This window comes from Aedes aegypti, chromosome 2 (assembly GCF_002204515.2).
Source record: "Aedes aegypti strain LVP_AGWG chromosome 2, AaegL5.0 Primary Assembly, whole genome shotgun sequence".
NCBI lineage: Eukaryota > Metazoa > Arthropoda > Insecta > Diptera > Culicidae > Aedes > Aedes aegypti.
The window spans coordinates 97,384,409-97,409,400 of NC_035108.1; the positions used below are offsets into that span (position 1 = coordinate 97,384,409).

A 24,992-nucleotide genomic window follows, 5' to 3' on the forward strand; every position below is an offset into this window, starting at 1 on the left:
TGGGATTTGGATCGAATAACAAGATACAGTCGCCTCTCCACATCTCGATATCGAAGGAACCATCGAGATAGGGAGAGATCGAGACAAAGAACAAACTTTGGATGAATACTAGATTGAAAAATACTCAGTTGCCAGGAAAGCAATACACAAACAGACGTCATTTTGCGCTCCTAATTTGTTTTGAATCCCAAAATTTTGGTCTAGTAACCTTCGATTTTGGTCATACCGGGTACCCCCGTTGGTTTGACCACATTTAATCTGAACACTTTTTAATCTGTACCCCGATAATTTGCACATCTTTCAAATTAAAAAGAGTTCAAACCAAGATTGATTGAAGGGAGGTTCAGTGATCTAAGCAGTCAGTGGGTGCGAAGTGAGGTCAGCTACAGGGGAGGTGAAAATGACAGCTGGTGACCTGGCTTGCTGGTGAGTATGTTTTCATGTATCGTTTCTATGGAAATGTTAGGGATTGTTTACCACAGAAAACAAATCCTACTGGTAAGTGGAAATTTTCTCCCGCATTTCTGAGTAACGTTTACCTTCTTCGTGTGTTTTAGAGGATGTAAAATTGAAACTGTTTTATTGATTAAAGTGAGGAAAACCGGTTGAGCAGGTCCACTGGGTTGGAGCCAGAAGATGGGACGCCACTGACTTCCGAGTAGACTTGTCTATCTTGAAACACTTCCGAGCTGGAGACAACTCTGCCGCTATGCAATCACATGTCGTCGAACTACTTGCCGACAAGTCCTGATGGACCAGGCTGCTTAGGGATCTATTCCCTTCCCTGAGAAGAAAGACCTCATGACCTCCAGTGGTATTTTCCAGGTAGCTTATAGTCCTGCAGCATAGAGTTTGTGTAACCTGATAGCGGAAGGGAAGAACACCAAGTTCAATACAGGCCGCATCAGCTGGGGTTGACGGAAGCAGGCCAGCAATTATGCGAATAGCTTGGTTGTATACTGGAGCAAGGCATGTGATTAGAGCATCCCCTGCTATATCAAACAGTTCGATTCCGTAGAAGATGCGGCTATTGACAATGGCCCTTGCAATTCTGAGAAGAGTATCTCTGTTACAACTGCGGTGTGGCTTAGATAGCGTTCGAAGGAGGTTTAATCGTGTTTGGCAGTTTCTTTTGGTCTCGTTGAGGTGCTCACCAAATTGTAGTTTTCGATCCAGTCGCACACCCAGTACTACGGTTGATGTTTTATGAGGTATTGAACAACCGTTTGCTGTTACTGGAGTTGATAACACTCGGTGATGCGATCGGCAGATATGAGAGACGATAGTTTTTTCTGCCGACAGTATGAAGCCAGCTTGAGTAGCCCACCTTGAAACTGCAGAAACGGCTGCTTGGAGTTTTCGCCTTATGAATTTCAAGGTGCGGCCGATGACTATCAAGACAATGTCATCTGCGTAGACAAATACGTAGATTTCTTTAGGTAGCGTGTCAAAGACACTATTCATGAGAACTAAGAAAATGGTGACCGCTATAACGGAGCCTTGGGGGACACCTGTCTCTTCTGCTCGAACTGTGAAGTGGTTATTACCGATGACTACTTCAAATGTTCTGCCGCTTAAGAAATTTTTTATAAAGTGGAGGATATTTCTTCCCAAAACCCATTCAGCCAACTGATGATGGCTCGGGTGTCCAGGCACGATTATAGGCCTTGGACAGATCCAAGGAGGCGATATCAGCGTGAAGGTTTGCGTTCATCGCATCCTGAAGCACATCTCCTAAACCAGCAAAATAAGTGCCTGTCCCATGTCCGGCACGAAAGGCATATTGCCGATGGTCGAGTAGTTGGATGTCTTCCAAAAAACGATTCAGCTTCCGGCTCACCATACGTTCTAGGATTTTGCTGGCGCAACATGTCAGAGATATAGGTCTGAAATCACTAGGTGATGTTGCAGCACGTCCATTTTTTGGTATGGGTACAACTAGGCTGTGGGTCCATGCTTTAGGTAGTGTGTTTCCGATCCAGATTTTGTTTAAAAGTTCAAGAAAGATGGCTTTTGCTTCGGGTGTTAGGTTTCGAAATATCGGGTAGCCAAGATTGTCTGGACCCGCTGATTTACTCTTACAACGACGTAGCGCGAAAGTCAGTTCATCGAACCGGAAGGGAGCATTAATCGGCAAACCGGCGGTATCATCTGGGATTGCCATCTTGATTATGCTGTCAGCAGATACCGGGTACCCCCGTTGGTTTGACCTCATGTAATCTGAACACTTTTTAATCTGTACCCCGCTAATTTGCACATCGTTCAGATTAAAAATGGTTCAAACGTCATTTAGTACTTGGTTCCTTCGAAGAAAATTAGCGTCGTACAGATCAAGTGATGAAAGTGACGCAAAGTAATCTGCTAGAGCATTAGCTATAATGAGTGGATCTCGAGTAGGACCATTTGGGCAACTGCAGGGTCATTCCCGTGGATCTCCGTTTGCCATTTAGAGCATTTACACGATTCCACAGATCAGCTGAAATTTGGTTTTTGTTTATTCCTTCTAGAAAATCTTCCCAGCTCTTCTTTTTTGCTTCTCGGATTTGTTGACGACATTGGTTCCTTTTTGAGCGATAAGTCTCCATGGCGTCATGTTTGGCAGGGTGGTCATTAGAAAGGCGTTTCGCAGCTCTTAGTGTTTTCTCCTCTCTTTTACACAGCTAATTCAGATTACCGACCCCAGTAAAATTTTACTGGGTTTTGGAACTACGGTTTTTTCGGTAATTTTTACGATTACCGAAAAACCCCAGTAAACCAAAATATGTTTTGATTGATGGGAATTACTGACTTAATCAGTAAAATTGCAGAGCGTTTTTACTGGCTTTCCAGCTTCCCATGCTTCATGCTTTGCTTCTCCGGATACCATTTTTTTCAGAAATCAATACAAATTAAAACCCAATCGACATGCATTTTTCGTGAGAATATACATTTACGGTATGCTCATATCTCAGTGGAAGTAATCAAAAAACGTGTGACAAAATCATTATTTGGTTGGTTTGCAAACAAGAGGCAAACTCAATGATGCAGATGAATTTACCTCTTGTATGGAAACCAATCGAATTTACCAACGTAAGCAGTTAAATCGTGCTGAGCCTTTTTGGTCGCTTAAAATGGCTGAGTTTCTCACTAAATTCCGACTACTTACCACGAGAAAGCGCAAAATAGGTGCAGGAAAAGTTTGGTTGCAATAGCCGTGTCTTCCGGCGCCGGATGATTCTACAGCAGGAGATTCTCATTTGACACATTCCCGCGCATCAGTTTGTTTTGATTTGATTTTGACGACAAGTCAGTAAAAAACATCAACTACTGAATAGTCGGTAATTGTTTTTACTGATTTTTCGGCCTGTTCGGTAATGTTGAAAAATTGGGTCTGACAGCTACCGTAGTTCAGTAAAAAGTAAAAAATATTACTGAACCTCAGAAGTTTTCAATCAAAAAGCTGAAAGTTCGGTATTTTTTATGATTTACAATCCGTACCCAGTATTAAAAATTACCGAACAAGCAAATCGTGATTGAGTGTGTATGACCTTTTTATATTTGGGGACCACCAGGGGATCGCAACTGTTGTTAAAAGTGGTTAGAGCAACGGGGTTACCCGGAGTAGTCCTACTTCAAAATCGTTGACGATTGAACTTCAGTTTGGTGAAACCGGCATCACTGTCATGCATTCACAAGGAACTTTCAGGAATGAAACGAAAATCTGTAGCAAAACAAAACAGTTGAGAGGTTTCTCAGTACAAAGTTGATTACAGTGAGTGGCAATCTGCATCGCAGTTGAATCATCGTTATCAGTAAGTTGCTTAGCTTTATTTCGAATCCATTTCACTGTGGAATCCATTTTCTATACCTATACGTTGTCCCGTACGCATCAGGATCAAAATCTGTGCCGCGCCGCTTGACAATAGAAAATGATCCAATACGTGCTCTTGGTGTCGCTCTGCCTGCTGGTGCTGAGTGCGGACCGGGCGGACGCTTCTTCCGGTATGGGCTTTGCCGACACGGTTGCACTAATTCTTGGCCTCGCCCTAGGTACCGTCGGGATCCTGGCCTGCCTCGGACGCTATGCTCGCCGGCTCCGTGCCGAACAGTTCTAATCTATAATCCACCAGTCAATCACGTCAACCGGAAGGTTTCTTAGGTTTAAGGGGTTAGATTGTAAGTAAGTTAGTTTATAGTTATGAGTATCCTCCGGTTATCTACGAGGCCGGTGGCGATTGGCGCAAGGTTCCTAGGAGGAATCCGACCAGATCTGGGATGGTATCCAGAAAGAAGCGAGACGAGGAGATGCCTCTCGATGGACAGTTCCGTGGCTGGATTGTGGGGCTCGCTTTCCAACAGTACTCCGGTGGCATACTGCCAGCAGGCCCTAGTGGATCTGCATGACCTCAGCGGGCTGCCTTGGTGGGCGTCAATCATTCTATCCACCGTGTTGGTCCGGACCGTGGTGACAATGCCGCTGGCCATCTATCAGAACAAAATTGTGGCCCGGCTGGAGAAAATTTCGCTCGAGATGCCTGAAATAGTGAAGCAGCTAAAAATGGAAACAGCCGTTGCGATGAAAAAGTTCCACTGGAGCGAGAAGGAGGCCCGGATCATGTACAATCATTCGGTAAGTGTGGTATTTGATCTTGAAATCTACACTCAATACCTACACAATAGGTACACTAATACGTACCTAATAACCGTAAATTCTTCGCAGCTTAAAAAGCAGTGGAATAATCTAGTCGTGCGAGAAAACTGCCATCCAGCCAAAACCATGATCCTTCTTTGGGGACAAATCCCACTGTGGGTTATGATGTCGGTGTCGATACGAAATATGGTGCACATGCTGCCGGATCCCAGTTCGATTGAAGCTCAAATAACATTCACCGAACTGACCCTCGGCGGGTTCGGTTGGATTCCCAATCTGACCGAAGTGGACCAATCACTGATTCTTCCGGTGGCTATGGGATTGATCAACCTAACGATCATTGAGGTAATATTGAGGAATTCTCGCTGAAACCAGGCTTCATATCGTTTTTTTCTGTTCGCTTGAGTGTATCCAAACTAAAAGAGACGCGTTTAAATTGATGGATCCCTTGTAAGCCAGCATGCTAAGAAGTTTGCAAAAGGTTTGGTGAAGAAAGGGTGTAGCTAGCGAACAGCGAAAAAAAAAAAATATAACGGTGTTTGCCGATAGCGGCCTGGTTCCAACAAGAATTACTGAAGGAGAATTTAAATTATGAGTTTCTTTCGTTTTCATTTAGATCCAAAACCTTGTTCGAACACGTGAGCCTTCAAGGTTGCAGAAAATCTTCACCAACATGTTCAGAGGTTTGAGCGTTCTGATGATACCCGTTGCTGCCACGGTTCCATCGGTAAGAGCACTGGAATTCCAGTTTCCCAATCAAATTCATTGCGATCTATTTCCAGTCCCTCTGTCTATACTGGGTCACCTCGAGCGCCTGTGGCCTGGGTCAGAACCTGCTGCTGATGTCGCCCCGCTTCAAACGACTAGTTGGAGTCCCACAAGTTCCCTCGGAAATCGCCCGGCCTTATCAGCACATTAAGGCAACATTTTCCACTAGAATCGACGGTCTATTGGCTAAGGTAGGTTTAGGTCCCAAATGATACAAAAAAGAGTTGTGAAGCTCCGCATCTTATTGAATTGTGTGTAAAATAGTAAAAAAAAGTTATTTTATTCTTGTAAAACGGTAACATTCTGCGTGTGGATTTTTAATTCTATATATAGAGTACTCCCTAAGTCTGAGTATTTCACTTTGGTATGGGCGTTAAGATGAAGGCACTCGGCGACTACACTCCGTACAAGTGTAGCGATTGCTTCAGCTTTTGATCGATCCAATCCAGATAGTGAGACACCTTGACGTAGACTCCCGGTTTGTTCGCGTAGCCGCAATGCATACCCCAGGAAATGAGTCCGTAAAGTGTGTGACCACCTGGAAGAATAATAAAATATCTCATATCTCAATAGAGCTCAGGTTAGAATATCAAATCAAAATACTTACGGCTACTGGCGCACACCAACGGTCCACCGGAGTCGCCCTCGCAAGCGTCCACGCCGCCGTCCAGCTTACCGGCGCAGAACATTCCCTCGGTTATGTTGACACCATACACTTCCGGTTGGCTGCATGTGGCTTCCGAAAGCAGAGGAACCTTGGCTGCTCGAAGCTCCAGGGAGTGTACTGCAATGAAAAATTGAGAATTGTTTGATTAAAGTAAGACTTCCGTCAAGAATGCATTGTAGAAATCATTAAAAAAGAACACCGTCTTGGGAAAAAAGCCTCTCCTTTCGTTTATTTATTAAATAAATGATTTACTTGGATTTTCCCCAGTTCAAGTAATCATTATGAAAAAGAGAACCCAATTTGGCATTGTTCGGAAAGGGCTTTCTCAAGAATTTTATTTAGTTCACTTTAACAAAAAAGAACTAAATAATATTAAAGCTTTAGAAAAAGCAAAACTTGTGTTCGATGTCCGTGTGACATGGGAACATTTCCAGAAACCTGGAGGAAATTACCAGAACCCCGCTCAGTGCCGTCGGTGCCAAAAGTGGGGTCATGGTACAAAAAATTGTCGCATGGATGCTAAATGCATGATTTGCGGAGGTTCTTCTCACGCTAAGGACGTCTGTCCTGTGAAAGAAGATACCAGAAAGTTTGAATGCGCCAATTGCAAGGGCCCTCATAAAGCTAACTTTTGGGAATGCCCTTCACGCAAGAGAGTCGTCGAGGCTCGTGCCAGGCAGATGAAAGATAATATCCGTTACGATAACGATCGTTGGTAGAGTATCGAACAATGCTCTTTTTTCAGTTAACGATCGCTCGATCAGGAATCATACCCATCAGGAAGATTATAATTATGCTCATTCACAAACTAATTTTAATCCGTCGGGTAGCCGTTTCTTTTAATCTTTTAATTTCGAATATATCTATCCACGGAAAATCCTTCGCCGATATCGTAGCAGGTAATTTGAATTCCTCTCCTGTTTATACTATGAGTACTCATTCCAATTGTTTCAAATCAAATAAAAAAAACCCTGCCGCCACAGGAAACTTGTACTCCGCCTCTTCGTCTACCAAAAACTCTAATGGGAAATCATCAAATGTACCCACTTCAAGTGATATGTCTGCCTCTGATTTTAATTTTCTAATTTAACAATTGAATCTAATGATTGATGCAATATTCAAAGCCACCACTATGACTGAAGCAGTCCAAGTAAAACTTACTAATAAAATTGTTATTGGATTACGTTTTTTCTAATGGATCCAAATAATAATTTAAATATTTTAAATTGGAATGCTCGTTCTTTGAATGGTAAAGAGGACGAGCTATTTAATTTCCTTACAGATAATAACGTGCATATAGCAGTTATTACTGAAACTTATTTGAAACCTGGATCCAAACTCAAAAGAGATCCTAACTTTCTTATTTATCGTAATGCTCGACTTGATGATGTGGGGGAGTTGCAATCATCATTCATAGGCGTATAAAACATCAACTGTTTTCGTCATTTGAAACTAAAGTTTTTGAAACTTTGGGTGTTTTTGGTGAAACACAGCAAACTAGCGAAAATTGACTCGCAATAAGTCAAAAAATTTTTGTCATTGGTCACTTTCATGCCAAACATTGCTCATGAAATAATTCGCAAAGTAGGTAATTCCAACGGCAGAATTTTATTTGATGAGTGCTCTTCAGGATATTTCTCAGTTCAATACCCTGATAGCCCTACTTGTTTTTCCTCTTCTAGAAATTCTTCTACTATTGATTTGGTCTTAACCGACTCTAGTTGCCTTTGTAGCCAACTGGTTACTCACGCTGATTTTGATTCTGAACATGTCCCTGTTACATTTCAAATATCCCATGAAGCGATTCTCAATCCTATCACCTCCTATTTTCGAGCCGAATCTTTCGAGCGTAATCTTGAAGTTAACATTTATTTGCAAACAAAACTCTTGAAGTTTTAACAAATTCCATTGTTGAGGCAATTGGAATTGCAACACTTACAGTACTGGACAGAATAAAGTACGCACTGGCCGTTTTTCCATACAAAATGATCAAGTTTGGAGTCTTATATCTCGGTTTCTAGTTGTCCGATTAACCTGAAATTTTCACCGCAGCTTGAAAGTAACCTCAAATTTTCTAGGCTAGAAATTCATAGTTTTTCATTAACGAACTTTTAAGTTATCGCAAATCTCAAATTTCGATAAAAATGACAAAATTTTAAAGAAAAAATAATTTTTAGATGAAAATATTTAGAGCAATATGTCCTTCTGCAAATATGTACAATTTGATAAGACACACAAGTTTGCAGAACATCATTTTTCGGTAAAACTGATTGTTTTCAAAATATTTTCAAAATTAAATTTTGCATTTTTTTGCAAATTGAGAGATTTTCAATAATTTAAAAGATTGTGTTTCAAATGCAGTGATATTTTAATTGAGTGAAATCTATGTTATATCTAGGCTGTGGTGAAAATTTCAGATCAATCGGACCACTAAAAGCTGAGATTCAGATCTCCAAACTTGACCATTTTGTATGGAAAAACGGCCAATGCGTACTTTATTCTGACCAGTACTGTAAATGTGAAGTAAAATTCGAATCCGTGATTATGGACGATGATCATAAACTCTTGATCTGTCTTAAAAACGTGAGGAGAAGGTAATTTTAACGAACTCGCGATCCTGCTATGAAAATTATATGGCAGGATCTGCAGAAAGAAATCAAAAAACGATTTTCACAATTAGGAAACAGAAATTTTGAAAATAAAATTTCTCAATTGGGCCCTGGCTCTAAGCCCCTTTGGAAATTATCTAAAATTTTGGAAAACCTCAGAAGCCAATACCGGCATTGAAAAAAGAAAACAAATGATTACTAACTAACTGCAAAAAAAAGCTCAAAAACTTGCTCAGTTTGAAAGCGCGCACAATTTTAATTTAGGACTCACTAGTCCAATTGAAAATTATTTTACGCAGGACTTCGAAAACATTCTCCATCAAGAGAACGTTTTCGAGCTGCTGGAATACTGATTTGGAAGAAAACAAAAATATCAAAGCCCCTGGCGATGATAAAATTTTCTACATCCTTATCAAGAAATCTTCCAGAAAGTTTTCAGCTGGCATATTTTCCTAACAAATGGAATAATGCTAAGGTTGTACCAATTTTAAAACCAGACAAAAATCCTGCAAAAGCTTCTAGCTATCGTCCAATCAGTTTGCTTTCCTTTCCTCCATCAGTAAACTTTTTGAAAAGGTCATTTTGAACAGAATGATGGCCCACATCAACGAAAATTCAATTTTTGCCAATGAACAGTTCGGATTCCGCCATGGACATTCGACCACTCATCAACTTTTACGTGTAACAAATTTGATCCGTTCCAACAAATCTGAAGGCTATTCTACTGGTCTTGCTCTTCTAGACATAGAAAAAGCATTCGACAGTGTTTGGCATGAAGGTTTGATCGTATTTTTTTTTTTAGTTATCTGAGATAACTTATATAGGCGCCGTAGGGTATAACAGAGCCGAAATCTTTTCTTTTTTTACATTATTTACATTTTGAAATTTGAACTTATTTTAAAAACTATGTTAGTTTGCGGAAGTATCAAGGTTAGGGAATACATTTGTAACAGGGAAGGAAAGGATTTTTCGGGATTTCTTAAGCTACTTAGACTACTAAGCTGATGAAGCTTGAAGGAACAGGATGTCCAGATTTGTAATGAAACTAAACAGAAACGGTTTAAACGACAAGAAGAGGACAATTGAAGGGGAAAAATCGTAAAATTAAAACACTTTAATTTTCCAACATATATTGTTATTATGATTCAAAGCTATCTGTCAAATCGTACACTTCAGGTTAATTATCAGAACTCCAGATCTGAAAGACTTCCTGTAAGAGCTGGTGTTCCACAAGGCAGCATTTTGGGACCAATATTATACAATATTTTCACATCTGACTTACCTGAGTTACCTCAGGGATGTCAAAAATCCTTGTTTGCGGATGACACAGGCCTCTCCGCCAAAGGACGAAGCCTGCGTGTCATCTGTAGTCGATTGCAAAAAAGTTTGGATATTTTTTCTTCATACTTGCAAAAATGGAAGATTTCTCCTAATGCTTCCAAAACTCAACTAATAATATTCCCACATAAACCAAAAGCTCTTTATTTGAAACCTTCAAGTAGACATGTTGTCACGATGAGAGGGGTTCCAATAAATTGGTCAGATGAAGTTAAGTATCTAGGGCTCATGCTAGATAAGAATTTAACTTTCAAAAATCACATTGAGGGTATTCAAGCCAAATGTAACAAATATGTAAAATGTCTCTATCCACTTATGAATAGAAAATCAAAACTTTGTCTTAAGAACAAGCTTTTGATATTCAAACAAATTTTCAGGCCAGCCATGTTGTATGCTGTACCAATATGGACTAGCTGTTGTAATACCAGAAAGAAAGCTCTGCAGAGAATTCAAAATAAAATTTTGAAAATGATTCTGAGGCTTCCTCCCTGGTATAGTACCAATGAGTTACATAGAATATCCAATTGTAACAAATGTCAAATAGAATAATTAATAATTTCAGGCAAAAAACGTTACAATCTTCTATTGCCACGATTAATGCGTTATATGTTTAGGTTAAGTTAGGTTAAGTATATTCAAAGCGTTTTTTTCTCTTATAAGCAGGTGAAATCAACTCACTTGTAAAAAATCTGAACTGCTACGGGAAATGAAATGTAATATGTTGTTAACAAAATGTTAATAAAATCTTAAATTTGTTTTACCAAATTAGGATGATAGTGTTGTCTAATAACACAGAACACCTAGATATAAGAAATGAATGTAATTTTTGGAATGATACTAATAAAGAAATTAAGAAAAATGAGATTCTTTGATTAATGATTTCTTTTTCTGAGCATCTTTTGAAAGTTACTTTTAAATGGTTCCGGAAATGCCATTTGAAATTATTCCATAAATCTTTCTGGAGTTCTTCTGGACATCGGAATTATTTTGAAAAATATTCATGAAATCTTCTGGATGTCTGTGCCTTTTCTTTGAATCCTTCAGGGATTCTTGCGAAATAACTTCTGGGATTCTTTTGGATATCACTGTAAAAAACATTCAAAATCCATTCGGAATTCTCCTGAGATTGTTTCAAATATTTATGAGAATTCTTAAAATAATTCCTTTAGAAATCTCCCTAATAATATTTTAGTGATTTCTCTGTGGTTCTTCTGTGAATCGACCTGGGATTCTACCGGAAATCCTCCTTTAATTCCAAAGCCATTTCCAGAAGAATTTTCAGAAGGATATTTGTAAGAATCCGAGATATTTTCCCGAAGAATCTCAATGTAATTTCTGAAAAAATACCAGAACGATTTACGGCTGAATCTCACGAAAACTTCTGGTAGAATTCTTGAATGCTTATCATTCAAGCAGAATTCCAGTCGTATTTCCGGATGAATCTCGGCAGGTTTTACGGAAGAATCCCAGCAAAATTTCTTGAAAAATTCTAGCAAAATTTCTGGAAGAATCTTCGAAAGATGTTTTGAACCCCTCCAGCAGGCCAACAGAAAGAAATCTGGGGGTATTTCAGAAGAATTTCCGAAAGAATCCTTGGGAGACACTCGAAATAATAACAGAGTTTTCATGAAAAAATCAGGATGCTCACAGATCCTAGAGGTAATTCTGGAAGAATTTCTGCAAGAATCCTCAACAGAAGGATTTGAAGGATACTCAGAAAGATTTTCGAAAGAATCCCAGAAGGTTTTCCGAAAGAATGCTAGAAAGATATCCGGAAGTGTCCCAGAAAAAATTCAAGAATATTGACGTAAAAATCTCAGTGACATTTCTAGAATAATTTCAAAAAATTTTTCGGAAGCATCCTCGAAAGTATTCTAAAAAGATTCCGAAAGCATCTCAGGTAATTTCCGGAAGAATACCAGAAGTATTTCCGGAACAAAATCTAGAGTTATTTTTGGAGGAATTCTCGAAGAATTTCTAGTAGAGTCGTTTTGATAAGATCCTCTCTAAATATCCAAAAGAATTGCATCAGTATTTTTGGTAAAATCTTCCATAATATTTCTAAAACAATTTTTAAGAATTTAATTTCCTGGATTTCAAAAGTAATTCTTAATATCGGCAAAATCACATACAGAGTTCTGCAAAAAAATCCAAAAAGATGTCCAGAAGAATCTTAAAAGTAATACCGGAATGGTAACGTTTTTTTTTTTTTGATGAATCCCAAAGCGATATCTGGAAGAAAATTCAGAAATAATCTCAAGATTTTCAGAACAATCCCAGAGAGGATTTGAAGGATTCATGAGTGATTTAAGGAAGAATCCCGGGACTTGTGTAGCATAAAGTTTCACTGCAGACACAGCTCGTAACATCAACAATAAATTTAATTTATAAATCTTTTAAGCACATCCAAATTAAATAACAGTTCAAATAGTAAAATACCATTCTCATGAGTTTTCGAGGATCATATGGTCGGTGTTTAGACAGACCAGACTAGATGAATTTTGGAGCTCTAAGGATACGTAAAGAACTCCATCAATTTTAAATCTTCCATGTTATTTTGATACAAATGTATCATCAAATAGATAAGTTCCATTATTAAGCAAATATATATATATATATATATATATATCTTCTTCTTCTCTCTGGCGTTACGTCCCGACTGGGACAGAGCCTGCTTCTCAGCTTAGTGTTCTAATGAGCACTTCCACAGTTATTAACTGAGAGCTTACTATGCCAATGACCATTTTTGCATGTGTATATCGTGTGGCAGGTACGAAGATACTCTATGCCCAGGGAAGTCGAGCAAATTTCCAACCCGAAAAGATCCTCGACCGGTGGGATTCGAACCCACGACCCTCAGCTTGGTCTTGCTGAATAGCTGCGCGTTTACCGCTACGGCTATCTGGGCCCCACATATATGATATTTTGATGTTTCACATGTTTGGGGTACATTTTTCTTATTCAATTAAAAAAACACTTGGTTCAGTCTGTCTGAACACCGACAATATCTATGTTTGTTTTTTGATATTTAAATACTTGAATTGAGCTGTATCAACATTTACAAGTAATTATAATAAATAAGTATGTATGGGGCGATAACAATTTTAATTTATCCCCATAATTGAACGACAATATCAATTAGAATGAGCCTCCACCACATCATCCCTCTCAGGAGAATTTAAATTCCCAATATTTTTTGCGGTGGTTCAGAATTGATAATATCAAACGACTATTGTAATCACATCCTACTTGTTCAATTGCATGAGGTGTTATTCGATATTTATAACAGGATTCGTTAAGCTGAACATGTTGATCCTTCCACAAGAACCAACAACGAGCATTGCGTAAGTTAAGAGATTTTATCGTAATGCACAACCAGCAAAAACGTTCTTCCGCTTTTGTACTAGTTATAACTTCAAATTATTCCAATTAAATTAGTTATGTAGTCTACTATTGTACACGGTAACATGTTTCAAAATAAGTGGAGCTGCTTTTAAAACAAACTTTTACATCGATCAACCAAACCATACACGGAGAAAACGAAGTACTAAAAAAAAGTTTTTTTATACTCAAAATTGGGTAAAGACAGTAGAACTGGATAATTGAGTGATTTTCATTTCGCCAAATACGTACATTAAACTCAATCTTTGAGTAGTTTAATGAAAACCCAAATTTGAGTTAAAAAAAACATATTCAATTGATTGCGATTGATTGAAATTTAATTGTTTTAGTTTTAGTTAAAAAAAAATAATTAAAAAAACCTAGATTACTCATGCATATTACTGCATGTATTCAACGTATTTAAAACTGGCTCAAAATTTCATTCTAAACGATATATCATACAAGCGTATTTAAATTGATCATTATTCTATAGAATATCCAATAACGGAAATATTATAATAATAACCGATCTTTGCAAATCGAACCGAACTTTCCGTGCGCGGCGCTTTCTGCAGAGCTTTCAAAACAGACTCTTGTGCCTTCCTTCTTTCGCTCTCCTTCAACTCAGCACGATCCACCTCGGGGTGGATTGGTGAGCTGTCTGGTTGTTGCAGATGAACACTTATCGTGTAGCGCAGTACTTCCCAAACTGTGCGCCACGGCGCCCTGGTGCGCCGTAACGCTTCTCCAGGTGCGCCGCAAGTTGTTACATGACTAACTTGGAAATTGATTAATGATATTGAGCTCTCCAAAGTTCTTTAGTGATCATATTTTGCTTTTTTAATATTCGAATCGTTAGTGATTTTTGGAAAATCGAAAAAGTTGCAAATGTTTTGTCCAATAATGTATAGGCAAAGTGTTAGAAACAAGTAATATAAACTGAATGTAACTCATACGTTTCATATTTTCCTTCAGAAGAAAATGATACACTTTCGGGCTTTTAAATATTAACTTTTTTTCATCGAATTTTCCATTTTAGTTTTTTTTTTGAATTTTGCGCCATTTATACCTCTTATTTGAACAAAATTTCCAAAGAAGAGAATCAAATAGTTGCGTATTTCGATTATTTTTTGCATTCTTCAGTGTCAGCTACTTTTTAAAAGTACATGTTGAAAAATTGTATAACCAATTTTTGAAGTAAAACATTCGTTTATTTGCAGAGCAGCTTCACGAGTGTATACACGGAGAAAACTGAAAATACTAGTTAGTGTACGATATATGACTTTTTTAATATTATTCTCTTTTAATCTTTGAGAAGCTTACCAATTATTCACCGAATTATTATATTTTATGCTTCACCACGCTTATGCGCGATTAAGTTTTTGCCGTGCTTATGTAGTGAAAAACGCTACTCTTGGGACTTGTTCAAAATACAATGCAATTTTGTTCAGTTCGGTTATATCAATGCATCGTGTTGTTCAACATGCTCGCATCGGAATCATCATTCTCAAAAGGTATTTCCCCAGGAAAGCTGCCACAAGAAGTGACCCAGAGCTCAGCAATTGGGATTAAAATATGGATCCGATAGTATCGAGAATTAAGGTAAGTTCGTTTAACGTATTCATTTCGGGATTCCGTCATCATTTGGTCACACTTTTCCAGTTTATTCTATGGCAGTCCCCATCCATTCCGGTCGACTTGAGCAAGATGGAAGCAACTGCGGGAAATATGCGGAAAATGGAATTTGATCGATTCGAGTAGGTAGCAGCAACAGGCAGAACAAGATATGATTAATATTGAAATAAATGAGTTACTTCTTTCTTCTAAAAATTAATATTGTTCCATTGTTTGGCTTTTGTTTACTGCAATTAAAAATATGGCTAATTTTATTCATATCACAGGATTTTAGGACATTAAGCATCAAACGCATAGTTTTCGAATAATCATTTATCAATATAAATTCCGTTTATACTAGCCAAGCTTAATTCGTTAAAAAGCATCGCAATGAGTGAATAGACCGAATATGGTTTTAGAATGGTATTTAAGCCATCTAGTATAATATTTTCTTAGCGTGTATGTCATTTTAAACACATCATATTTTTGTGAAATTGGATTTGGGCGAAATACCCTCCTCATTTGTTCAAAAACTGACAGAGTAACGAAATTTCTTTTTTGCAAACGATAACGCCCAATCGGTAAAGCAAAGTAGAAAAAGCAATAAAACATATTAACCATTACAATGAATTTATCATATCTTGACTCTATGTTATTGTAATATTGTTTCCATATTGATAATATCTGAAAATTAAACATAAAATAAAAGAAACTATCTTCAAACTGTACTGAAAAGTTCTTGATCCTCATTTTTTTATCCGGGTGCGCCGAGCTATTCCCAGAAAATTGCTAAGGGCGCCACGATCTTCAAAAGTTTGGGAACCTCTGGTGTAGCGCGACATCATCATTACCATCAAGCTTGCAACTCACCAGACAAACGATAGGTGGAATTAACAACTGCCCTTAGTTATCTTGCAGCTACACGCTAAGAAAATATTATACTAGATGGCTTAAATACCATTCTAAAACCATATTCGGTCTATTCACTCATTGCGATGCTTTTTAACGAATTAAGCTTGGCTAGTATAAACGGAATTTATATTGATAAATGATTATTCGAAAATTATGCGTTTGATGCTTAATGTCCTAAAATCCTGTGATATGAATAAAATTAGCCATATTTTTAATTGCAGTAAACAAAAGCCAAACAATGGAACAATATTATTTTTTAGAAGAAAGAAGTAATCCATTTATTTCAATATTAATCATATCTTGTTCTGCCTGTTGCTGCTACCTACTCGAATCGATCAAATTCCATTTTCCGCATATTTCCCGCAGTTGCTTCCATCTTGCTCAAGTCGACCGGAATGGATGGGGACTGCCATAGAATAAACTGGAAAAGTGTGACCAAATGATGACGGAATCCCGAAATGAATACGTTAAACGAACTTACCTTAATTCTCGATACTATCGGATCCATATTTTAATCCCAATTGCTGAGCTCTGGGTCACTTCTTGTGGCAGCTTTCCTGGGGGAATACCTTTTGAGAATGCTGATTCCGATGCGAGCATGTTGAACAACACGATGCATTGATATAACCGAACTGAACAAAATTGCATTGTATTTTGAACAAGTCCCAAGAGTAGCGTTTTTCACTACATAAGCACGGCAAAAACTTAATCGCGCATAAGCGTGGTGAAGCATAAAATATAATAATTCGGTGAATAATTTGTAAGCTTCTCAAAGATTAAAAGAGAATAATATTAAAAAAGTCATATATCGTACACTAACTAGTATTTTCAGTTTTCTCCGTGTAGGAAAACTGTTGTTTCATATTTCGTGTGTAGTATCTGTGCCTCCCTCCCAGCGTCGTACCATCAGAAAAAGGAAGTCATCGTGTCGACCGGTCGTGGAAAAGGCCACCGCGTGCCGATTAGCAAAGTTCGCGAAACATAAACGCCCGCCTAAAATACGGTTGGCAAAGAGTTTGACCGTGGAAAGCATCGGTTGATGATTAAAATAAACCGTCGGAATCAAAGTGAAAATTAACCAAACCTCTGGGGAAGGTTGCACTCGGAAATTCATCCACACGAGTGAGCATCCTCGGTGTCCCGGATAAAACCTGCAACGAGCGATCAACTGGTCCACACAGCCTTAGCCGAAGGGAGCTGGCATTCCTTTGCAGAGCCATTCAGCTTAGGAAAATGATTCAGAACACCTGGTAAGAAAAATTCTGGAATTTAACGAGGACAGCACTGACACCATTGCCTTGCAGGACAATCCGGCATTGGGAAAAGCACATTGAGATCCTTCGGGACGTACTCGTCGCCCAAGCAAACTGCGTCACGAGATTTAGCAGCAAGCATCCCCTTCGTTGGATCTGTAGGTCCACTGACGTCGATTATCCGGTAATAGGATCAGGAAAGGGACTCGGTAAGCGATGTAACGAGTGTCAAAATGGCAGAATCCTAATTTCTTTGCCTCACAGAACACTAGAGCGTACGAAGGACGTGCTTAAGTGCCGACTAGCTCTGTTGGAACAACCCGACCAGCGAAACGAGCCTTACAAGTGGGTTGCATATGCAGAACGGGATTGCATATAGAAACTAATATGCGTTGTCCAATAGGGCTCTCTTTTTCTACAGCTTCGATTGGCCTTCAGAGTCATTCGGCGGAGGACTCTGGACTGCGACCAATCCATCAGCAAGGAACGAGCTGTCACACGATCGAGATTCATCGACAGCGTAGATCCCAAACAGGGCTGGGATTCGCAACGGAGAGGCAGGTGGTCGTAGATACCGGGGATCCCGGTGGTAGATGGGCCACTGGCCAGCCTCACCATCACACAAGAGGGAGCATGTTGGCCGAAGCGAAAGCGCTCGCCCACAAGCAGCAATGAAGCGGTGACCGTGAGTACTCCGAAGAAAGTGGCATAAAGTGAAAGAAGAGCTAGAATGTTAGGGTTCAGAAGAGTAGGAGCATGAGCCAGTTTAAGGAAAAGTAAATAAAATTTTTGCACACTAATATTGCATTTTGTGGCGTTTTATGTAGTTAGCCGGACCGGCTCTTGCCTATTCCAACCCAGCTAGATCGTTTCACAACACCATTCAATCTTTTGTCCATATGACCTCACCGTCATTCCCGTCCAGTATATACAATCTCCTTCCTTTTCACACTCTCGTGCGTCGCATGCCCTACATTACCATTTCGGCGCCGCTAAGTAAATCACATCCAATTCACATTTAACCCTTATTCAATCCAATCCAAATTCAATATAACCATATTCAATGTAAAATCACCACCATTCAAATCTAGTCCATATCCAATCCCATTCCGATCCGATTAAACTCCAAGTACAATCACATCCAAATCTTATTCAATTCCAATTCCCATTATATCCAATTATCATTCAAACAAATCCAAATCCAATACAAACTAATTCTAAGTCAAATCCCATTAAATCCACATCTCTTTAAAGTCAAAAAACAAAAAAATCCAATCTAATTCAAATCCAATTTTAAGAAAATCCAATCCAATTGATATCGAAATTCAATCCTTTCCAAATCTAAATCTGAATCCCAAAGAAATCCAAATCCAATCCCAAATCCTTATCCAAATCAATTCCAAATCTCAATCCAAATCCAATCGATTTTGATCCAATCCAAATCAATTACAAATCAGTTCCAAATCCAATAAATTCAATCTAATCCAAATCCAATTCGAATTCAATAGAAAACCTTCCTTAGCCAAGTGGTTACAGTCCGTGGCTACAAAGCAAAGCCATGCTGAAGGTGTCTGGGTTCAATTCTCGGTCGGTCCAGGATCTTTTCGTAATGGAAATTTCCTTGACTTCCCTGGGCATAAAGTATCCTCGTACCTGCCACACGATATACGAATGCGAAAATGGCAACTTTGGCAAAGAAAGCTCTCAGGTGATAACTGTGGAAGTGTTCGTAAGAACACTAAGCTGAGAAGCAGGCTCTGTCCCAGTGAGGATGTTAATGCCTAGAAGAAGAAGAAGAAAACCAACTGCAAATCTAATCATATCCGAATATAATTCAGAGTTAATTCAAATATATTCTAAACTCAATCACATCCAATTCAAATGTGATTCAAATGCAATCCAATCCTAATCCCATTTACATCAAAATTAAATTATATCCAAATCCAAACCAAATCAAATCCAATTCAAAGCCATTCCAAATGTAATCCAAATCCACACACTTAAATTATTTTACGGATTCCTGTAAAATCTCAACAGCTGAACAGTTCGGTGAAATAAATTAACGGAGTATGGTAAATTTTTACAGTATTCGGTGAAAAATCACCGTAATCCGTAAAATTTCGACGGAATTACGGTGTTTTATGTCACCGAACTGTTCAGCTGTTGAGATTACGGTGAAATTCACCGTAAGAGCTTAGTGTGCAAGCTAAATTTTTTCCAAATATAATTCATAATCAATCCAACTCAATTTAAATCTAATTCCCAATTAATCTGAGTCTTATCCAATACAAATTCAAAATTTTAATGCAATCCAAATCCAAATCTAATTCAAATGTTGTACAAATCTGATCAAAATTCAATCAAATCCAATTGATATTAAACCCAAACCTAAACCAAATCCAACCAATTTCTCTTAAAATTCAATTATATTTGAATCGAATCCATATTTTATACAAATATAATCCAAATCCTTTCCAATTCCAACACAATTTCAATTAAAATACAATTCAAATCCAATCAGAATCCAACTCCAAATGCAATCACATCCCATTCTTTTTAACCCTAATCTAATCCAATCCAAGTGCAATATAACCTTATTTGATATGAATTCACATTCAATACAATACTAATCTTCTTCAAATTAAAAAAATCAAAACCCTGTCTAAATCTAAAGTCTAATTCAAAATTATTCCAAAACCAATTTGAACACAATCCAAATCTAGTCCAAATCTACTTTCATTCCGATCCGATTAAACTCCAAATACAATCACATCCAAATCTGATTCAAATCTCATTCCCATTTTATCCAAATATCATTCAACAAATCCAAATCCAATACAAACTTATTCTAATTCAAATCCCATTCAATCAACAGCTTATGAAAATCCTATAAAAATTCAATCCAATCTAAATCAAATTTAATTTTAATTAAATTCAATCTAATTGAAATCCAATTTTAATTAAATCCAACCCAATTGAAATCGAAATCCAATCCTATATAAATTTAATCTGAATCAGATTGAAATCCAATTCAAGCCCATTACAAATCCAATCCAACTCTAACTATAATCCAAATTTTATCCATATCGAATCCAAATCCAATTCCAATCCCTATCCAAATCAATTCCAAATCCAATCAATACCCAATCCAAATCCAGTCCAATCCAGGTCCCTTCCGAATCCCAATTCAATCCAATACATATCCAATTCAACCCAAATACAAATATCTAATCCAAATCCTATTCAAATCAAATCCAAAATCAATCCAAATCCAATTTAAATCCAATAGAAATCCCACTCCGAATTTAATTATATCCATACATAATTCAAAGTTAACACAAATACAAGTAACTATAATCCAAACTCATTCACATCCAATTCAAATGTAATTCAAATGCAATCCAATCCTAATCCCATCTCATTCCAAGCCCAATCAAAATCTAATCCGAATCCAATTCAGATCCCTGCCAAATCTTTTTCAAATCTAATCCATATCCAACCCAACTCCAAATTCAATCACATCCGAATCTAATCTGAATTTCATCCAATACAAACTCAGTCTAAATCCATTCGCATTCAATTTTACTGCAACATAAATTCAATCAATTTAAAATCCAAATCCAATATAAATCCGAATTCAATCTCAAGTCAATCCAGACCCAATGCAAATCCTTTCCTAATCCAATCAACTTTAATCCAAATCAAATTCAAATTTAAACCAAACCTTATTCAAATCCAATGAATTCAAATACAGTTGCAACTCGATACAAACCCAATCCAATTAAAATCTAAATTCATTCCATGTCCAACTCCAATTCAAATTCAATTCAACCAAGATCCAAATCTTATCCAAATCAAAACCCAATTCAATCTATTTTTCAAATCTTATTCAAATTTAATTCATCCAAATTAAATCCACTTGCAATCAGATGTAATTAAAATCCAATTTCAATTCTATTCGAATCCAATCCACGAGAAATCCTATTTCAATCCAATCCAACTCTTAATCCAGTCCAAAGCCAATTCAATATATATCCATTCCGAATCTAATCCAAATCCAATCCAATTTCAATCCCAATTCCTAATTCAATCACATCTAGATATAATTTAAATCCAATTCAAGTTTAAACCCAAATCAAATCCAATCCATTTTTGATTCAAATAAAATTTTAAATTAATCCAATTGAAATCCAAATTCAATCCGATCCAAATCCAATCTGAAGACAATTGAAATCTAAATCTAATCCAAAACAAATATCCAAACAAATCCAATCTAAATCTAATCCAAAACAAATATACTCCAAATTTAATCTAATCTGGACCCAGCCTACACTACCCACCATAAGTATGGAATCGTTGCAATACTGAGTATTGCAGCACTTTTAAGTTTAGCATCACCGAAAATCCAGTGATAAATTTTTTTTCAACAAAAATAAAAAATCGCAGGGGCTCAAAGACGTATTTTTTAAGATGACCTCAAAAATACATTGATCTGGCACTCAAGAGTCACGAGATAATATTCATTTTAGGTGATGCTAAACTTTTCAAGGTGCTGCAATATTCAGTATGAGTGTTGCAATACGCGATTCCATACTTATGGTGGGTAGTGTATATCTGATTCCATCCACATTTAATCCATATTTAATCCGAATCCAACCCATTCCAAATGTCATCCAATCCAAAACTAATCCAATCCAAATCCCAAAATCTTCTATTGATTTTCTACTTGGACATTGGACATACCGTTTTGATTCGAAACCCGGACAGCTTCAAATTCCGGACACTCTACTTTGTATGGGAAAGATTTCACTCGAAATGTTTCAAAATGCGCCATCAAAAAGTTCCCAATTTGAATGATGATTTTTATAAACATTTTACATAGCAATCCATGAAAATTTACAATGTTCAACTAGTTTTGACGTTTTTCTTACGGCTTAGTGCGTTTAATTAATCATTAATCTGATTGTGTTTTTCAAGAGCTGTCCGGAATTCGAAACAAAGTGTCCGGAATATGAAGCGAAAGTGTGATTGTGTCCGGAATAAAAATCATGAAGAGGCCGAACATTTTTATCGATTGAAGTAAATTAAAGATGTGTAATCCGAATCTTCGCCCACCAGTTGAAATTTAAGTATTTGCAAGGCCTGATTACGCTAAAGTTTTGTAGAGAACGATTTAATTTATATGTGTAGTGGTTAGTTTTACTTCACTGAAGCCTTAAGTGTCCGTAATATGAATCAAAACGGTACTCAGGCATGTACAAATTTGATTTACCGTTTTGATTCATATTACGGACAGCTTCAAATTCCGGACACTCTACTTTGTATGGGAAACATTTCAAACGAAATGTTTCAATTTTTGCCGTTCAAAAGTTCTCACTTTCAAGGCTCGTTTTAATAAGAATTTTTCATAAATATCTATGAAAATTTATAATGCCCATCTTCCTTAGGCGTCTCTTTAGTGGTTTAACGATTTCATTTGACAATTTGACTTTTATATTTATGATTTGTTTGACCTGTCCGGAATTCGAATCAAAGTGTCCGGAATATGAGGCAAAAATAAGGAAGCGTCCGGAATAAGAATCAAAAAAAGTCCACACATTTCTATTTATTTAAAATTATTCATGTTTCGGAATCGAAATCTTCACTCCCCATTCGAAAGTAAAGGGGTTTGAAGGTTCGATAACGCAGAGGAATCATACGGAGTGATTTATTTTACATGCTTTTTGTGAGTTATACTTCTCTGAGGCCTCAAGTGTCCGTAATATGAATCAAAACGGTACTTTACTTCGGAGTCCTTTCGCTCCATGTTTTTTTTTGTTATAAATCCATGGCCTTGGCATTTTCTATTCCTTTTTTTATTTTTCGAAGACCTCTCGCTTCGGTATTAAGAAACAAACCTCGGAGACCTCGCGCTCCGGGCTCAAGTTTTTTTTAAGGAGACTCATTTTTGTTCCTGGGAGACCTCTCGCTCCGGTGCCCTCCTTACAAAATCATTTTATCACAAATCACTTTATTTCACTCTTACGCTTACTGTCTGCATAAATATCAAAATCCCGAAACTCCAAGTAATGCACGTGGTTTAGGGCCTGGGACCGCCATTTTCTTGGAACGGTATTTCATTTTCCCACTTTTAGATTTTTTTAAAAGTTCTCTCAATTATCACCATAGACCGCCGAAATACATACGAGAGCGTACCTACGCCATTGTCGTGACGCTTGAGTGTTTTGTCCTAAAAAACACCGGAATCAACAATCCGGTGACACTATTCTGGAGACTGAAAGTCTCCCACCTATATTTTTTTTATTCGTGTATTCGTGGATTGCAGATTTAGCAAATGCCGATCGGAACGTTACTACACTGTCCTTCAACCTTTTGTCCTAAAATCAATTAAAAATCCTTACAGAAGTAACGAAGTCATCAATGGCGAAAAGATAAATAATCATAAGACGACACAGGTCATTATTACACACTCGGAATTCAATGACGATTCACTTTTCCTTTGCCGAACTCATGAAAAGAGTTTTATCCTTTACGACAACCATATCGCTATCATCTATATCCATGGCTAGGAAATATTATGATCAATGGAGTGTTTTCCAGCAGAGAAAATTAACTTGAGCCTTAGTTAGGCTGTATAAAGGATCCGGCTAATACACTGAATAAGACTGGTACCTACAAAATCAGTTGTCTTCACTGCCGGAAGGTCTTCAAACAAGGTTGAACAAAGCGGTCTCCCATATTTTGATTCAAGGAAAAATTGACAAAACAGAAAACACGTCCATAGACAAAAAAATGACTAACGAAGAAAATATAAGGTAGACAAATTTGAACAAAGTATTCAACAAAATTCCTTTAAAAAGTTTCCCAAACATCTGTTTGTGAAATATACAATGATATAATTTTCTTACCTTTCGAACCGAACTGCGACGAACCCCATCCGGAAATGGTGCAATTCATTCCCTCCTGATACGGTTGATTCTTCGTCGGAAGACAAACCGGTTGGACATACTCGCTGAACCGGATCGGTGTCTTCAAAAGCACTAGGGCAATGTCGTTGTTCATGTGATGTCCCACCCGGAATTGCTCGTGAATGAAATAATCTTCTATGAAAATATCGATCTCAGCTTGCTCCAACGCCTCCGTATTGTGATCACCGATACGGACCATGTATGTTCCCTTAGTGTAACCGACCAAACAATGCGCTGCCGTCAAAATGTGATATTTGGAAATCAATACGGCTCCACACCAGTGCACCGATTTTCCCTGTTTCTTTGCTCTTAATGCCGCCTGCCACGGATGATGGCCATAAACTGTTTCACCACCGTGAACGACTCGGGCACCGTATGTCGGTTTCGTAAGTCCTGGATCGATCAGCAGCTGCCCGCAGCTATCCGGATAGATTTTACTAGACTTCTCGACGAAATCAAACTTGAATGACTTGGACGCTGCCCGAAGCTGTGCCAATGTTGGTCTTGGAGATTGCGTCAGCCCACACCTCACTCCCACATCTTCACCATGGCCACAGTTGTGCTCCCCCCAGTGCCAGTGGATGCAATCGTCAACCGATGTTTCGTTACCATTACAAGCCACCTGATCCAACCAAATCTGACCCGTACCCTGTTTGTACTTGTTCTTTCGCACTTCTGCCGTACCGTTGAACCCTAGCTGACGGCAGACTACGCGCGCCTCGTGGATACCGAAGTCGTCATCGCAAATTGTTCCCCAGATTCCGCGGTATTTTACTTCGACGCGACCTTCCTGTATTGTTGGTCCATCCACTAGTCTCATCTCCAATGGAGCCTGAAATAGAAAACGTTCAA

At 37.9% G+C, this 24,992-nt stretch overlaps 3 protein-coding genes across 5 annotated transcripts in view; 2 read left to right on the top strand and 1 right to left on the bottom strand.

Annotated features, from left to right (window-relative positions):
* The first annotated feature begins 3,694 nt into the window (after positions 1-3,694).
* Positions 3,695-5,697, top strand: LOC5571598 (mitochondrial inner membrane protein COX18). Of its 2 annotated transcripts, none has more exons than XM_011494757.2 (5): positions 3,695-3,791; positions 3,873-4,609; positions 4,700-4,975; positions 5,247-5,357; positions 5,413-5,697. In XM_011494757.2, exons 2-5 carry the CDS (start codon positions 4,178-4,180, stop codon positions 5,608-5,610), a joined length of 1,017 nt encoding a protein of 338 aa, XP_011493059.2. In that variant the 5' UTR covers positions 3,695-3,791; positions 3,873-4,177; the 3' UTR covers positions 5,611-5,697. The 2 variants fall into 2 exon arrangements, with proteins under 2 accessions (XP_011493059.2, XP_001653719.2); XM_001653669.2 differs by having other exon boundaries at positions 3,714-3,791; positions 4,030-4,609.
* LOC5571597 (neurotrypsin) overlaps positions 5,640-24,992 on the bottom strand; it is a 44,126-nt gene continuing 24,773 nt past the window's right edge. The window contains exons 3-5 of the mRNA XM_001653671.3: positions 24,081-24,972; positions 6,006-6,182; positions 5,640-5,936 (exon numbers count right to left, since the gene is read on the bottom strand). Coding sequence (XP_001653721.2) covers positions 5,794-5,936; positions 6,006-6,182; positions 24,081-24,972 — 1,212 coding nt within the window. The 3' untranslated portion in view covers positions 5,640-5,793. The remainder of the gene's footprint in view (positions 5,937-6,005; positions 6,183-24,080; positions 24,973-24,992) is intronic.
* Positions 16,804-17,972, top strand: LOC110675812. Of its 2 annotated transcripts, XR_002499816.1 has the most exons (4): positions 16,808-17,169; positions 17,224-17,381; positions 17,437-17,517; positions 17,576-17,972. XR_002499816.1 is itself a non-coding variant. In XM_021841638.1 (3 exons), exons 1-3 carry the CDS (start codon positions 17,153-17,155, stop codon positions 17,694-17,696), a joined length of 432 nt encoding a protein of 143 aa, XP_021697330.1. In that variant the 5' UTR covers positions 16,804-17,152; the 3' UTR covers positions 17,697-17,972. The 2 variants fall into 2 exon arrangements, 1 of the variants encoding a protein (XP_021697330.1); XM_021841638.1 differs by having other exon boundaries at positions 16,804-17,169; positions 17,224-17,517.